The following is a 15566-nucleotide window of genomic DNA, read 5'->3' as shown; positions in this document are numbered from 1 at the left end:
TAAACATGCAGACGATTTAAGTGTTCCTGGTTCATCCTGAGCAGTTAACAGTTAGCAGCCTTAACAGCAAAGTAGCTTTTCCAACACACTTATTTATCAGAATCAGTTGAATGTTTGGCAGGAATCAAAGGACCAGAAATGTCTCTTTTAAAGGCTGGAAGAAAGTAATGTTTACAGATGAATCAAAGTCTGAACTTCATGGCTGCAATAAGCTGACGTAGAGAGCAAAACTTCAAAAACAGTACAGTCCAAACACGAGCGACAGGGCTGCTCTTATTCTGGAGTTGGTAATTTGTACTGAATCAGCTGCACATTGAACAACATGTGTGAGCAACATGGTTTAATCCACTATGGTTTATGTTGTTTACTGGGAAAACAATTACATGTGCACAAGCAGAACTGACAGCATTGGTTTCTGCTCAACAATTCTCAGACCTCAACCCAACAAATCTGAGAAGAGGGACATGTGAAGACATGAGACATCAGACACACATGGATGTGCCTGTGAAGAGGTGCTAATACGAGTCCTCAAACTGTGCTAAATGTAGAATGAGTGCCAGACAATGTGCAGGCTGTGACTGAGGCAAACTGACAAACCACATCGAGTGTTAAAACCGCCCACATTTCTAGGGCAGTGCTAAAAATGAGGAGCTAATTTAGAAAGCCACGAGTGCATCGCAGCTTTACGAGCGTGAAACAACCCTCTGCATCACAGAGACTAACAGCCTGATCGTTAGCAGTCAATTAGAGATTAATTCCCCTCTCCAGATGTCTACAAACTCACACCTGATTCAACAAATGCCCACACACATAATAAATTACACCATCACCAGTAAAACCATCAAACAGCTGGTCCAGTTAGCTCATCAGCAGCCACACTGGGATTATTAACACTCCTCCTGTTCAAATTCTCCTAATAACAGGCAACTTAACACTGACATTAAAGTCCTGACTGACGGTACAAAAGGGATGTAAAACACTTTAAGGATCAGAGCTGGAGCTCATTTAAATTCTACTGGCAACAGCTTCAGAGGCTGAAAACACTGCAACAGGTCTGTTAGAAGACAGAGACTCAGTGGAGGAGTTGATCCACGGTCAGCTTTAGAGGAGCACTGCTGGAGAAGCTCGAGCTGTGTGTTTTTCACCAGGTTAATCTTCCACTGCATCGCTCTTATCGCTGTACCGCCACAGTTAACAACAGAGTGACCTGATCACAGATCAGCCCGCAAAGAAATGAAGCTGCGACTCCAAACCTGTGCGGCGCCGGGGAGCTCATGACAGACACACAAAGGCTCAGACACCTGATCTCGGAAAAAGGCCGGGGCCTCTCCGCTGGAGCCCGCGACGTCACCGAGGGTGCACCCAGAAAGGCTAGGGTTACAGCCAAATTTGGGTCGTGTGGGAGGGAGTGAAGCGGACGACCAGAAAGACCAGCCTGCCGCAGAGCCTCTGCACTTGTGTTCAGCTCTGACGTGGAGCCGAGAAGTGAATAAAAGTTACATCTTACAGCTAGAATTCAGCAGGAGTTGCCGGTTTTTCAAGCATATCAGTCAGTCATGCAGGCTGCAGCACCGTGTGTTACACATGGACCTGAACATACCTCCACCTCTGCTAATAATTCACCAGAAGTCAAACAAGTCTGAAGCTACACAGATGCAAAACGTGGAAAAACTACAGAGAATCACTTTAAGTGAAGCACTTGCAGAAAACAAAAGGACTGAATTTTGATTGAGGACAAAAAGGCAAACATTCAGAGGTACAAGTTCAACGACTTCAGTTTGAAGTCCATGACAGCAGAAGAACGAGCGCACGGTGCAACAAAGCTTACCAAGATAAACTCATGCTGTCCTCCTCATGTCTCTGGTTTTTAGGAATTCTGGATCAGATCTACAGATTGTGGCAGTCAGCTTGAGGCGTCCTCGTCCGTGTGACGCTGCCGAACGAACGCTCGTGCCTTTTATCTGCTCTGTAGGGTACAAAGGCCTCAGCAAACACAAACACTCGGTAAGCAAGTGCACATGAATACCAATGTCCTCCCTGCTGTTGTTGCACCTGTCTTGTAAACAAAATGATAAGATTTGCATGTTTGGTAGATATCAGTGTGTTGCTACGGGGTGGTTTAGAAAGACGAGGGTGCATTGTCGGTCAGAAGCAAAGAAGAAATGCGTCTCATGAAAGGACCCAGCTGTGTGTCGGGGTCAAAGGGCGAGCGAACTCTGAGCTGTCTATGACTGCTGTTCACCAGATGGGAGTCTGCTCAGAGCTTCACGAAGAGGAGAAAATGAAGCGCTCCCCTGGTTAGTTTTGATCTCCCATAACGAGGGAAACCATCACAAGTGTCACTTAGCATTCTGGAGCGGTGGCCGTCGTGGGCGTACCGATGAGTCACCGACCTCTGCGTTCAACAGAGCTTCGCTGTTAACGGTGACACAATCCCGACCTCTGAACCGCACGTTTGGTTTCCATGCTGACACTGATGGCACTCACCATGGGTGAGAGTCACAGCGGAGGAAGAATTCACAAAGCTGGCAGCGCAGGAGGAGTTACGTCATCCTCGGACAGCGCTTTAATGTGAACGACGAGCACCTCAGGGACAGCGCACAGGACACAGCTCACGCCACAATTCAGTGTTATTATTTCTCACTCTTCGTCATATGTTATGCATTCTCTTCATTCTGTGTTCATATTTACTTTATCTTATTTTTACTACAATCATCAAGTTTATCTTTGTTTCTGTCTTTTTTAATGTGCAGAACTTAATGTGCATGTAATGTCTGTGCTGTGAAGCACTTTGAGCTGCAGTATGTATGAAAGGTGCCACACAAATAAAGCTCGTTACCACTTAAGAGCAATAATTACACGTGCCCTTCTATCTGTAGAATACATAATAAGATAAACATGATGCAGAGTTAGATGACAGGTGCAGAAATGAGAAGCTCTCAGCATGATGTAGATTTCTTAGATATGAACTCCAACAAGTTATGGATCCTGTCCTAAGGAGCAGGTTTACTGACTCATTTGCTCAACTTGCATGAGGAAAACCACCAAACACTTCAAATCTAAACCTGCTCTGTGCAGCGTCTGAGACGTCCCACAACGCCTGTCTTACAAAATCTGGCGTGTCAGATTTTTTTTTGTTGCGACACGCCTTGTGTGACAGCTCACACAACATGTTCTTGAGCGTTTGCCAATCAGGTGCACTCTCCAGAAGAAGAGGGGGAGAAGGAGGAAGGATGCTGAGGCTGCTGCTGTCAGGTGGGACAACGAACCAGAGGAAAAGTTGGTTGAGCTGTGGCAGCAGTAGACTGACGTTTCCTCGACGGAGGACGACGAGTCACAAAAGGCAAATGTTGGGGAGAAACAGAAGCTCTTCATCAGCCTGGCGAGTAGCTGCTGTGCTGTCATCACATTATCCAGCGGGAATACGCTCATCACTACTAATTCCATTCCAAACGTTAAAGCAGCCAACACAGCCGAGCCCGCTGCTCGTAGAATAAATAACTATGGAAATAAAAGGACTCCTGTCCTAATTGACACCTGTATGATGTCCAGTAGATGTATAAATAATGACTGAATGGAATACAAGCAACAAGCAGAAAGATCTGTCTCGACACCACACAGAGTTAAACGCTGAGAGACGAACAAAGGACGCAGTCAAACTTAAATGTCAGCACGTCAAAAGCAAACACAAATCCTGAAACAAAATGTACACTCACAATGCATAACTAATAAATACGAGGTTGCTGCCATTTCCAGCCTCAACAAGAGATGTGATTGGTTAATATTTCCTCCATCACTGTCTCTGTGAGCTGCAGGGTGTGCAGTCTGTCCCCCACGTCTCTTAACCTTTGATTATCTCATCCCAGGCACAGTTAAGCCAGTGGATGAGACAGTCTTAAACAAGGCTACTGAGTCAACCATCACACACACACACACACACACACACACACACACACACACACACACACACACACACACACACACAGAGGGAACATCTTGAAACCAGTTAGTCCACGTCTGCACTCAATGAGCTTCTTCTCTCTCACGCTGCATTCACGTTAACAAGGGCAGGTTCAAACACCCTAAAAAAGACAAACCGGCAGACGACTGACTGACATCAAACCGGACTCACGACTTTCAAAAAGGGGACAAACCCTCAAAGAACAACAACTCAAAACCTCTGCCAACCAGCTAAAACCCCCCAAATCCTCCAGAACCCGACAAACTGGAGACCGTAACGTCTCTTCCATCAGTCCTCTTTGTATTCTCCAGTTAGCAGCCGGCATGTCACAGCCTGCCGAGCAGCACTCTGCTGTCTGTGTGTGCAGATCAGGAGGGGGATGGGGGGGCGTACACGATGACTGTGTGGCAGTTTGAAGAATGTAAGCATAAGAATTAATGAGCAAATCAATTAATAGTAGAAGCTAACGACGCCCTGCAGCACTATCACACCTCTGAGCATGCTAATCTCACAGCACAGAGTGGATTATGTGCAGGCTGAGCTTCTGCCCTCAGGAGCTGCATCCAGGGGCCAAACCTGGTCAAACGCTCATGTCCGCGTCCTCAGCTTCCCAGTTTCTCATGATGAGGCAGATGCTGAGCCTCGTCTGTGTACGACTGGGTGAGATGCAAATTCATTTGTCCTTTCTGTGTGAATCTGAGCGGTGATGATGTGCTAAATGCTGATTATGGGCTTGAGGAGTTGGATAAGGTAAATGGGCTGTAGTTACAGAGCACTCCTCCAGTCTGACAACCACTCAAAGCACTTTTACAACACAAGTCTGCGTTCATCCTTTCACACACACATTCAGACGAAGCTTTTAACCTCACACACACTCACACAGCATCAGTATCTTGCCCAGGGATACTTCGACATGTAGACTGTCGATTCCAGGGCCTGAACCGCTGACCTTCTGCTCCACCTCCCGAGCCACAGCCGCCCCAAATGTTCTTTTATATTTCTGATTTGCAATCTTCGTAGCCTTTATGTACTATATATACACATTTCACATTCTAAATGCATGTGCATTACTTTAGAAACCACCTTTCTATCTTTTCACTTCACAAGCATTTACCTTAAAAGTTGCTAAGCGCTGTTTTGTGACATCATGCGAACATGCTGGAGGAAAACTTCCAGGAGCAGCTAACAAGGAGCAGCCTCCAGTATTTCACAATACTGATCAGCCAGAAGAAATACTCAACTTTTCCCACGTTTGAATGTTTTATACATCATCTGCCAATCAGTCAGACATGGAATCAAACCGGCCTGGAAGAAAGTCTACCTCCATCCAACAACCTTAACTCAAACCTGGTCACGCTGACGCGCAGGTGAAGCCTCAGAGACTGCTTACCTGTTTTGCTCCTCGAGTTTAGCGAGCAGCTCCACATCATCGGGGCTGAGCTGCGCCGGCGAGGACGGTGAGGACAGAGACGCCGAAGAGGAGGTGGCAGTGGTCTGCAGGGACGTGGGCGTGGCCACCTGGCTAGCCATCTGACTGACCGTGTGGGACACCGAGTTCTTCACCCATGAGAGAGTAGAACTCAGCTTACCAGCAACCTTGTCTGTCGCCACCTGCAGAGGAAGGAGAACACCTGGAAATTCAACAAACCACGTCAGCAGGCTGAAGTAAACACGTCTACCTCCACACACTTCTTCCTGACACAGCTATAAAAGAAAACGTTCCACCGTGCTTATCTCGCAGCTACTGAACATCATCACATCCCACAGCCTTTTAGTGCTTCATTATCACTTCTGTTAGCTGCACTGGCAGCACAGAGCCGGCGGTCAGCGTCGGCCAGATCGATGCGCTGCTAAGTTTCAAACTCAGCACTGGCAAATGTACGTCTTTAAATGACTTGCTCCTTTTCCAGTGTTTTAGGTATGGATTGAATGGCAATCAATAATCATTTTATGTAAAAATGCAGCTGCACTAAGCTCATTTTTATCCCATTCAATCAACACGTTTCTTTATGTGTCACATGTAATACTTGAGTTTTACTGAGGAAGACACCACCATGCATCACATGATGTTTCCACGGTATATCACTGACAACAGCATGAAAAACAACCACCAAGGACAACCCAAACACATCGGGACGCCGTGCGTGGACGCCCCTTTCATACCAATCCTGATCCTCTCACCTGTTACTAATAAGCCTGTTCACCTGTGGAACGTTCCAAACAGGTGTTTGTGGAGCGTTCCACATCTTTCAGTCTGTGAAATGTGCTGCTGCCTCAGATTCACAATAAGCAGATATTTACAGAAATCATGACAGAACATTAAATATACTGACTTTGTGCTGTTTTTAATTGAGTATTTGTGGAAAAAAAAGGATAAGCAACCAGTCACAATCTGTTTCATTTATGTTCTACGCAGCGTCTCATCTTTTTCAGAATCAGGGTCGTACTTGGATCGGCGCTCACAACCTCACCAACTGAAAGCAGGGAATCGTACATACATTCCTACCTGCTATCCCAAATAATCCCAAACCATTGGCTTTCAGCTGCTAACACGCTCCAGGAGGAAATCCAGCCTGTGCTCATTAAGAGAGCGTCAGAAACAGCTTCTGTCCTGAAGTAATCCACTCTCTGAACCTTCAACCGCTCTAATGACGCCTGCTCTGCGGTCATATGCTGATCATACTGTTCGAGGGGTCAAAGTGCTCCACGAACGACACGACTTCTTGAAGCCTCCTGCTGAAATCATTGTACAACAGGAAGTGGACCTCCGCACTCAGCAAGAAACAGATAAACCTCTCTGAAATTTACCTGAGAAAAAACAGAACGTGCATTTAATTTAACCCCAGCAGAAAGTCCGGAGACTGCTGGTGGGCAGGAAACCATCATTTCATGTATTTTACTAAAAAATGATGAGTCATTTCTCTGCGAGTATCAGGTCTGCAGAGGGCGAAAGACACGAAGGAGACGGAGAGCAAAACAAAGGAGGTGGAGGGGAAGATTGTGGTAAGTGTGGTGGTGATGGGAATGTGCTTCAGTTATGTTACCTCAGCTTTTTTTATACAGACAGAAACACAGCGGCTCCACTGTCAGCACACAGCACAGATGGTGTTGGTAGTAGCACGTCACATAAACCATCCATCACAGGTTTGATGTGAGTCAGGGGTCTCTCCCCATGTTTGTATAAAACGTCCATTATTATGAATACACTGTGCAAATCTAAAGTCAAAGAAGCTTCAACATACGCATCATTCTACCTCAGGGGTCTCTCATGAATTGACGGTGCCAAATCTATTCTGAGATGGAGAGAAACAGGAAGTTGGTACACCAAGCTTTTACTGTTTTCATAACGACACCCTGTTCCTGAGCTGCCACTGCGGGGGGCACGCCGACCGACCTCCATCAACAGCGTGACATTAAAGCTGAACTAACAGACCCTACAGGCCGGCGGCCATGACTCACCTGAACTATGGAAGGCAACACTCACCTTGTAAAACAACAAAATCATCTTTTTAAGCATTTGGCTGGGCAGAGCAGCAGCACTTGTTGTTTACATGTATTTCACTGTCATTTCTGAAAATCTGATGATAATTACGACTAGAATTAGACAATTAAAAGAGCGATCTATCGACAGTTTCTGTGATTTGAATAAAAGAAAAGACCTTCATGATTCTCACGTTGCGTGCACAAACAGTTAAGAGTCTGCAGGTCGCCTTTACCCACGCAGACTGTCATTAACGTCAAATAACAGGATCCACAGACATATCCTCATCCTGCACACAACCAGAGTCTACAACCACTGTGTGCAGCGCAAACTGTCTTACATGATGATCAGCACGTTTTTCCACTTGGACAGCAGAAAGGTAAAAGCATGCAGTCCAACTGAATTAGTTTATATTAGAGAGAATTAAGCACCTTAAATTCACCTGAACCGCACAATAAATACAGGACGTCTGATCTGCCTTACAGCCACATTAAGCCAATTATAGACAGCTGCAATTTACTCGACTGTTAGATTTTGAAAGGTTATCATAAACGGATTACAGACGCTGTGGGAACAGAATCAGCGATGTTGCTGACTGTAAGAGCGTGAGGTTTCTAGACACACGGACTCCCATGGTGGGGGGGTGTCATGCAGAACTAAATGGGGAAATAAAAGATGACCGTGTGGACTGAACGCCATGTGGATCCGAGTGAAGTGAGGCCTGGAGCTCGCCTTGTTTGTCTTATTAGCTCTGATTAAGGATGAACCTTATTAGCTGATCTGGCTTGAAAAAACAACTTTCTGGGAGCCTTCATGCAGTTTTTAAACAGACTAAAAAAAGCAAAATCTGAGCAGAAGTACACTTTCATCACCTCCGTCAGAACAGGGGAAGGCCATGCTTTGAGAGACGCCAACGTCCAGGTGGCCTTTGAAGACATTCCTGCAAGCAAGCCCGGCCAACTGAAGCAAGGCTTCCCTATAAATCCTGGATCCACAGATTGTTTCTGCTTTTGTTTGCCAAAGAACTCAAAGGGGGCCCTGAGATGCAGCCCGCATAGCTAATGAAACCCACAGCGAGGCAAGAAGAAAGCCTCAGCGAAACAACTTCAAGACGATTGGGGAACTGAGAAAGACCATTCAAAGCGCTCAGCACCCAGCAGACACGTCACAGCGCTGCACAACAGACCAGGCAAAGAGCCACAAACTCCTCAGTCAGGACAAATGTAAAATTACAAGATACAGTCTGCAAAGTTTTCACAGCCATTCTCTTTCATCACAGAGAGCACGGCTGTCTTCAGGGGAAAAAACTGTCCGTGAGCTGCGTGAGGGCGTTAAAACACGGGCTGGACTTACAAAAACACGCTCACACTGAGGCAGAAAAGCCTTTCACTTCACACACAGAGGGAAGCTCACATTCTCCCGGTGTACAATCAGCATTTCAACAGTCTCACTGAAGGCTGTTCTTCGTTATGCAGACACACAATGAGAGCCACAACTGCCGGCTAATAATCTACACTTGGCCTGCGAAAAAAACACACTTTAGAAAGTCGCCCAGCGCACGTAATACAAATGAAAGGCAGATACACAGCACATAACAGACACATGCACATCTTCTGCTCCATTCCTAGTCCAAAAAGATGTTAGAATAACTCCTGAATGAAGCATACCTTCCCTCCATCTATACTGCAGGTCAGATTGAAGCCTCTGAAGTGCATCCTCTGACTCTGACATGGCTATCTACGGTCTTACAGATGCATCTTAATGACAAAACAGTGCAGAGCTGTACGGCGTTAATTACAGAATCCACCCAGGACGCTCATTTTACACTTAAAGGGACATTTCATGAGGTATGTGTCTACAGTAGATGGCGGTCTGCACACACTAAGTCTATGCTATATTTAGAGTATTTTCAGCGCTTTACCTCGCCATCATGCAGCCCCTTCCTGCGGGAAACTGAAGCCGTTAAATCCCATCTGTGCTTTCTTCAAAGCCACCAGACTCCTTTGACAAAAACAATAATTTCAGCTCGCAGAACACAGGAGCGGCCGGTCGACTGCCTTCAGTGTTTTCAACGGTTAGTTCGGATTCACCAAAGTCACACAACAACACAGACTACCGACTGAGGCAGTGGTAGACCAGCAACTCCTGAGCTCTGCAAGGAAAAATTACTGTTTTTGTCAAAGGAGTCCGGTGGCTTTGGAGAGAGCAACATGACAGCTTCAGCTTCAGATGGGTAAAGCAGTAAAAATATTCTACGTACAGCGTACACTTGAGGGACCAGTGTGAAAGATTTAGGGCGACGCCATGAAATATTAATACTCAGGGTTTCATTTGTGTGTAATCACCTGAAAATCTGAATTATGGGAGGGGGCCCTCTTTCACAGACTCCGCCATGTTTTTACTGTGGTCCTGAACAGAAAAACTAGCAGAGCCAAACAATAAAATGCTTTACGCTTCAGCAACAATCAACTCTAAAGAGGAACTTTCACGTTTATAGCCGCCACCCTCGGGGGGAGAGCGAGGCGAGAGGAATTCATCTGGTTGCGATCTGCAACCTCACCACTAGATGCCACTAAATCCTGCACACTGGGCCTTTTTTAGGAGGCTAAAGCACATTTTGCTGCCACGCTGTCCACAGCAGCTTAGCTTCCTACACCGTTACTCCTGCTGCCTCCATAAACTGGGGGCCTACGGTGTCACTAAACCTGATCATTTCAGCAGTGTGACTGACTTCTGAGGGCAGAAATGGATTTAACTGAAACCATCCAGGTCAGGTCAGCCACTGCCTGACAGATGTGCACTGGCACCGAATACACTTCAACTAAATACAAGTAGAAGTACATGTACTTTACTTTACCGTTTCCATTTGGTGAGAATTAATACTTTCACAGATATTTTTATCTGCACCCAGGAAAGTCCCATTCCTCACAGTGATGAATGGATTACATTTAAAGGAGTAAATCATGTCGCTGCTGCTCTGCATCGACTGCTAACAGCCCACATTTTTCACAGGTTACTGGATCGAGATGCTGGGAGTTAAAAGTCATGATCACGGTCAGGATGGTCAGGAGAGCTGATCTGTCCTGGACTGCATCGAGGAGGTGGGTGAGAGGAGGACGTTAGCCAAGCTGACATCGATCATGGACAACCCATAACCCGTAAGCAGCTCCTTCAGGAGCAGACTGCTGCATCCAGTGTGTCAGAGAGACCACCACAGGTCCTTCATCCCCACCGCTCAGCTGTACAATAACACTATTTATTATGCTTATCTGCAACAGGATTTCTATAGACTGTATATATTGTGCATATACACAGTCCTAGTATTTCTCAAGTGTAATACAGCATATGACATTTGTAGTTTTTCTCATAAGCATATTGGCAATATAGCACTTCTTAAGGGCACTAGGATATTTAAAGCATTTAGTACTTATATAATCTGTACATAATGTACATATACATAGTTCTGAGCCTCTGTTTTGCTTTTTATAATACCTGCTGGCTGTAACGACTTAATGTTCCCTCCTTATCTTATCTTATCTTATCACCCACACTTCCACAGCAGCACCGTCCTACTTCTCCTAATGCTCCCTTAAAACCTCTCATACACTCACCGGTGCTCACTGTAATATAGGATAAGATGTACTTCTATTAAAGGTGTTAATCTTTGGTTTAACAGCAGCTGAGCAGCTAACGTGCCTTACTCAGACTACACATGGTGCTCTCATGTCAAAAACATTTGGGTTTACAGGCCGTAACTTCAGCAGAGGACCGAGGCGTTGGACTCGGAGGAGGCTCTGGTCCTTTTAAGGCTCGCTGCTGCTGGACTGGGCTGAAATGGAGACCCAGCATCAAAAGCAATAGTATGCGGAGACTTTCTTCCAGAAAGCTCGACCGTTAACGAGCTCGACGAGACTACGGTGGCGCCACAACATTACACCTTTAGGCTAAATCCACATTAGCAGGCAGGAAGAATCCTATTTATAATTAAATGCCATGTTTCCAGGCGATAGCCGGAGTCCTTCGCGAGCCAATTACCTAAGTAGTTGTTCAACAGTAAACATTCGCTGACAGCGCTGACAAACGGTGAAAAAAGCGAATTCTGCGACTAACCAAATGAAAAAGTTCAGCTTTGACACCGTCTGTTTATCAATGTTATACCACTCACTTGGACAGACAGAGATAATTAGCGGTTTTATGAGTTAAGTGTTCGTTCCAGTAACTAGACGCAGCCCGAAAAAACCCTCCTTTACCTTGAAGCGTTTTGAACCAGCGGCAGCAAACGTCGTCTGCTTCCCATGCACGAAAGTACAGTCCGACTATCAGAAGAAAAAGACCGCTTTTCAAACACTTTATCCGAATACATTAGCTATATTTTCCAAGTCAGCACCGCTAGGTTCCACTTGAAAGCTAGCCAGCGTTAAGTTAGCTAGTTTCCATTGAGCGCTCGGTCCAGCCCATGCAGCCGTATAATACGTGTACACAAACGTCTGCGGAGCTCCGACAGACGGCGGCGGCCTAGCAAATGTTTACATCGCACTGAGCATGCGCAAGCAACTCAGAGATGACGCAGCACTGCCACCAAGTGTTCGTGACGAGGAACTGCACCTCACAGGCCTTTGACTCGCTTCATTCGTTCGAAGAGGAAATGCTGTAATAAAGTTTATTTGTATGGCATCTATCAAAACCGGTGCTACAAAGTGTTTTACAGCAAACACATGAACACAGCAATAAAATATATAGTACTGTAAGAATAAACAGGCCGGCATAAAAGATAAAGAAGGAATACAACTTAAAACAATGGATGATTAAAACCCTAAATAAAACAGAATAACATGTAAAAACAATGGGTGGATTAAAAAAGAGCAGCGCAAGACTTACATGGAACATCAGAATTAAGTGCAGTGTAACTCAAAAGATAAAAGTGAAATTAAACCTTAAAATTTAAGGCAAAAATGGATAAGAAAGCCTTTCAATAGAAATCTAAAACTTCAAAAGTGATTTAAATAAGATACTGAATACTGTGCAAACTTACAAGGAATCTGACTGCAGTGTTTCATTGGCCGCAGTGTGTTAGCACAGAAACAGACACAGCTAAGAACAAAGACAACAAAACCTGCACAAATAAAGCAGAGGAGTGGTGAAGAATAAAGAACGGTCACGACTGACATGTACACTGATAGGTGACAAAGATAAGTGTCTAAAATAATAAGTCAACATTTAGGAATACCATACAATCAAAATTAATTGATGTTAAAATACAGTTTTAAGAGCACATCATAAACCTATATTTGCCAAAAAATGACGTGTCATTGAGTTTTTTGACGGGATTACATTAGTTAAATGGACAAGAGTGTTAATTATACTATATAGGGTTTTTCCACATTTGTTAAGTTTTTTAAGTTAATTTCAAATTATCGATTACCTCATTTCATTGTGTTTATTCCACTTTAGTGTGGCAGCACTCTCAGAAAAGGAGGAAGACCATAGAATACAACTTGTTCAGGAAAGAGGAGGCGATGGGCGCATCAGAGACTCAGCTCACTGAATGCTCCTCATTCTTTCACTGTGTCTGTGATTACATATCACCTCACTTTGACATCTGACAAGTCAATTAAAGGTGAAGTTCTTAAAACGTACCATCCTGTTGTGTTTCAGCTCAGCACATTATGAACTTCCTGTAACTCTTTATGTGCTTATCTAATCAGTATCAGATCCTCAGAAACTCACCTGAAGTTCATTGCTGAGAGAAAAATGACTTCTGTTTGAGTAGACGAGGTTTGAACGCTGCTGCCTCAGTACGTCTTCATTGTAGAATCAGAAAACACCAATAATCCATTCATGGAAACTCTGGTCTCACTTGGTGGTTCGTCCTCACAAAACAAAACTATAAACCTAAATAAATAAATGACAATAAATAAGGTTAAATGCTGTACAGTGAACTAGAAACTGACAAGAAGCAGCATGGCTACGTCTGATAGGTTGGCTTTCACTGAGCGAGAGCAGTCAATAGAAACCTATGAAGCAGCCACATCAGAGCAAGAGCGCTCTGATGAAAATGTGACTAAGCAGACAGCCTTGATTCACATACCAAGCAGCCATAAAACCTACTTTACAGGTTTTACATGGGAGCAGTGACGCACACCTTTTGTTTGTTGGACACTCCTCTGCTCACACGTAGCCGAAAGACGGCTGACGTCGTGGGGTTAGACTCAGAAGCACCATGGAGAGGGTGTCCCAGTCAGTGTGGTCCACTGTCCCAGCAGTCACACCTCAGTCCGTCACACAGAGACAAGCCCACAGACAAGGACTCAACGTGAAACTGCAACTTTAAGTGACGCAGCAGTTTGTGAAGAAATCGAGTCACTAGGCCCTGAAAGAATAAGAACTAGAAAGTCAGTTCGCTTTTTAGGAACAATGATCCGTTATAGTGGATGTGTGTGTGGCCATCAGGTATAAACTTCACTTCATAAATACTCACGTATGCTGGTGTTGTCTGCAGATTCTTGATTCCTGGAGGAGATGAAGGGATAAAGAAGCCAGCATCAGTTTGATTGACTGTAAAAGAACATGATTTAGAAAATGTGTTTAAAATACAGATGTTTGTTTTTGTGAATGAGCTCCTCCTAACCTGCCTTTAAAGGGCGAGTTCTCCCAAATGACAGAACATCTCCCCACTTATCGCCATTAATATCTGACATGCAGCTGGTTTTGTTTGCAAAGGTTTTGAATTTGCACGCTGAGACCTGCCACCACCTCGTTACAATGGAGCTGAACATGGTTTCTTTGTGGCGCTCACAGGAGTGTAAAGTTACACCGAACTGAACAGCATGTTCTTAGTCATCATCACCAAGACAATGCACAGACCTCACTGTTGACAATATAACACATTTTATCCTCAGAAGACAACAAGTCCTGGTGTTGACTGTGATGTCTGTGGAGTATTATTAGCAACAAGGACAAATGCTGTTTTTCAACGCTGTGAATGCAACATCTCCCTTTCTGACTTTCAGAAAACGTACAATATCAGGGTATACTGTTTATCCATATCACAATATAAAATGACCTATGACATCATGGAGGATTGTATCCATATCACTGTCAACACGTTTCTTTGTTGCATATTGTAACACTGGATTGTAGAAAACATACAATTACGAACCCTCAGTGACAATGATCTCATGAATTAAACTGCTTAAACACATATTGTGTACTTGACCTCCCATGTTGAAAACATAACCTCATCTGTGGGTCACAATCACTCCATCTGTGCTTTTCCTGATCTGGAAATGTGTGAAAAGGGCAGGGCAGGTGGGATACATGTAGGTGTTTGAGAAATGGAGAGACTGGCCCTCAAACAAAAGGCCATTTTCAAAGCAGATATTTTGGACTTGTCTCATGAAAAAGGTCTACGCTCTTTACTCAAAGAGTATCACTTCCATCGCTGAATTCCTGTGTTGGTGAGAGGTCAAAAGGTTAAAAGCAGGTTAAAAAGCGTCCTTGTGTTTGTTTTTCCAGAGGAACTTGTTGTCAGGTAGCAACGGAGGGAATGTGAGGTCTGGACAGCGTTTCCAAAACGCTTTGATGACCATAACTGAAAAACTCAGCTTGTTAATATGCAGAAACAGGGAATTTTAGAATCTGAAGTGGTCTGAAAGAAAAAATAAAACTTGAATGTGGAATTTATGAGCTGTGAAAAAGAATATTGGATGAGCTGAAATAAATTTATAGAATGTGGTGACCAGTTTAAAGTTGAATGAACTCATCAGTAAGGTCGTTATGGTTGATCTCCTGTCTTCAACCACACTGAAAGCTCCCCACACAGTCTGCACCCACTATTTCTACATGAAAAGGTTAATAAAATGTTGAATATTTTAAAATATAATGAAGTGAATTAAATCACATGTCTCAAATGAGCTGAAAAAGGTTGAATCCCTTGTCGATTTATGACTGAAATCAGAGACCTTGACGACATTTGAACCCACTCAAACCTTTTCAGACTTATCAGACAGAGAAGTGCAGTTATTCCAGTAACGGCCGCCCCAGCCCGGTAGGGGGCAGAGTGGTGAATTCTCTGCAGCGTGGCGCCGCTGTGGCTCATCCTGTCACACGGTATTTACAGAGCAT

At 44.5% G+C, this 15566-nt stretch overlaps 1 protein-coding gene across 6 annotated transcripts in view; it reads right to left on the bottom strand.

Moving 5' to 3' along the window:
• Positions 1–13248, bottom strand: part of evi5b (ecotropic viral integration site 5b) — a 30869-nt gene extending 17621 nt beyond the window's left edge. For 3 of the 6 annotated variants that reach the window (XM_070960598.1, XM_070960595.1, XM_070960597.1), the window contains exons 1-2: positions 11693–11933; positions 5352–5572 (exon numbers count right to left, since the gene is read on the bottom strand). In XM_070960598.1, the coding sequence (XP_070816699.1) occupies positions 5352–5491 (140 nt within the window). In that variant the 5' untranslated portion in view covers positions 5492–5572; positions 11693–11933. Of the gene's footprint in view, positions 1–1828; positions 2500–5351; positions 5573–11692; positions 11952–13169 lie in introns of those variants that run through there. The other 3 variants (XM_070960599.1, XM_070960594.1, XM_070960596.1) reach the window with 3 other exon arrangements.
• Positions 13249–15566: the final 2318 nt, after the last annotated feature.

The sequence above is a fragment of the Chaetodon trifascialis genome, chromosome 4 (assembly GCF_039877785.1).
Source record: "Chaetodon trifascialis isolate fChaTrf1 chromosome 4, fChaTrf1.hap1, whole genome shotgun sequence".
Lineage (NCBI taxonomy): Eukaryota > Metazoa > Chordata > Actinopteri > Chaetodontiformes > Chaetodontidae > Chaetodon > Chaetodon trifascialis.
Note: the sequence above shows the minus strand (reverse complement) of the source record. Positions and strands in the feature narration are given on the sequence as shown.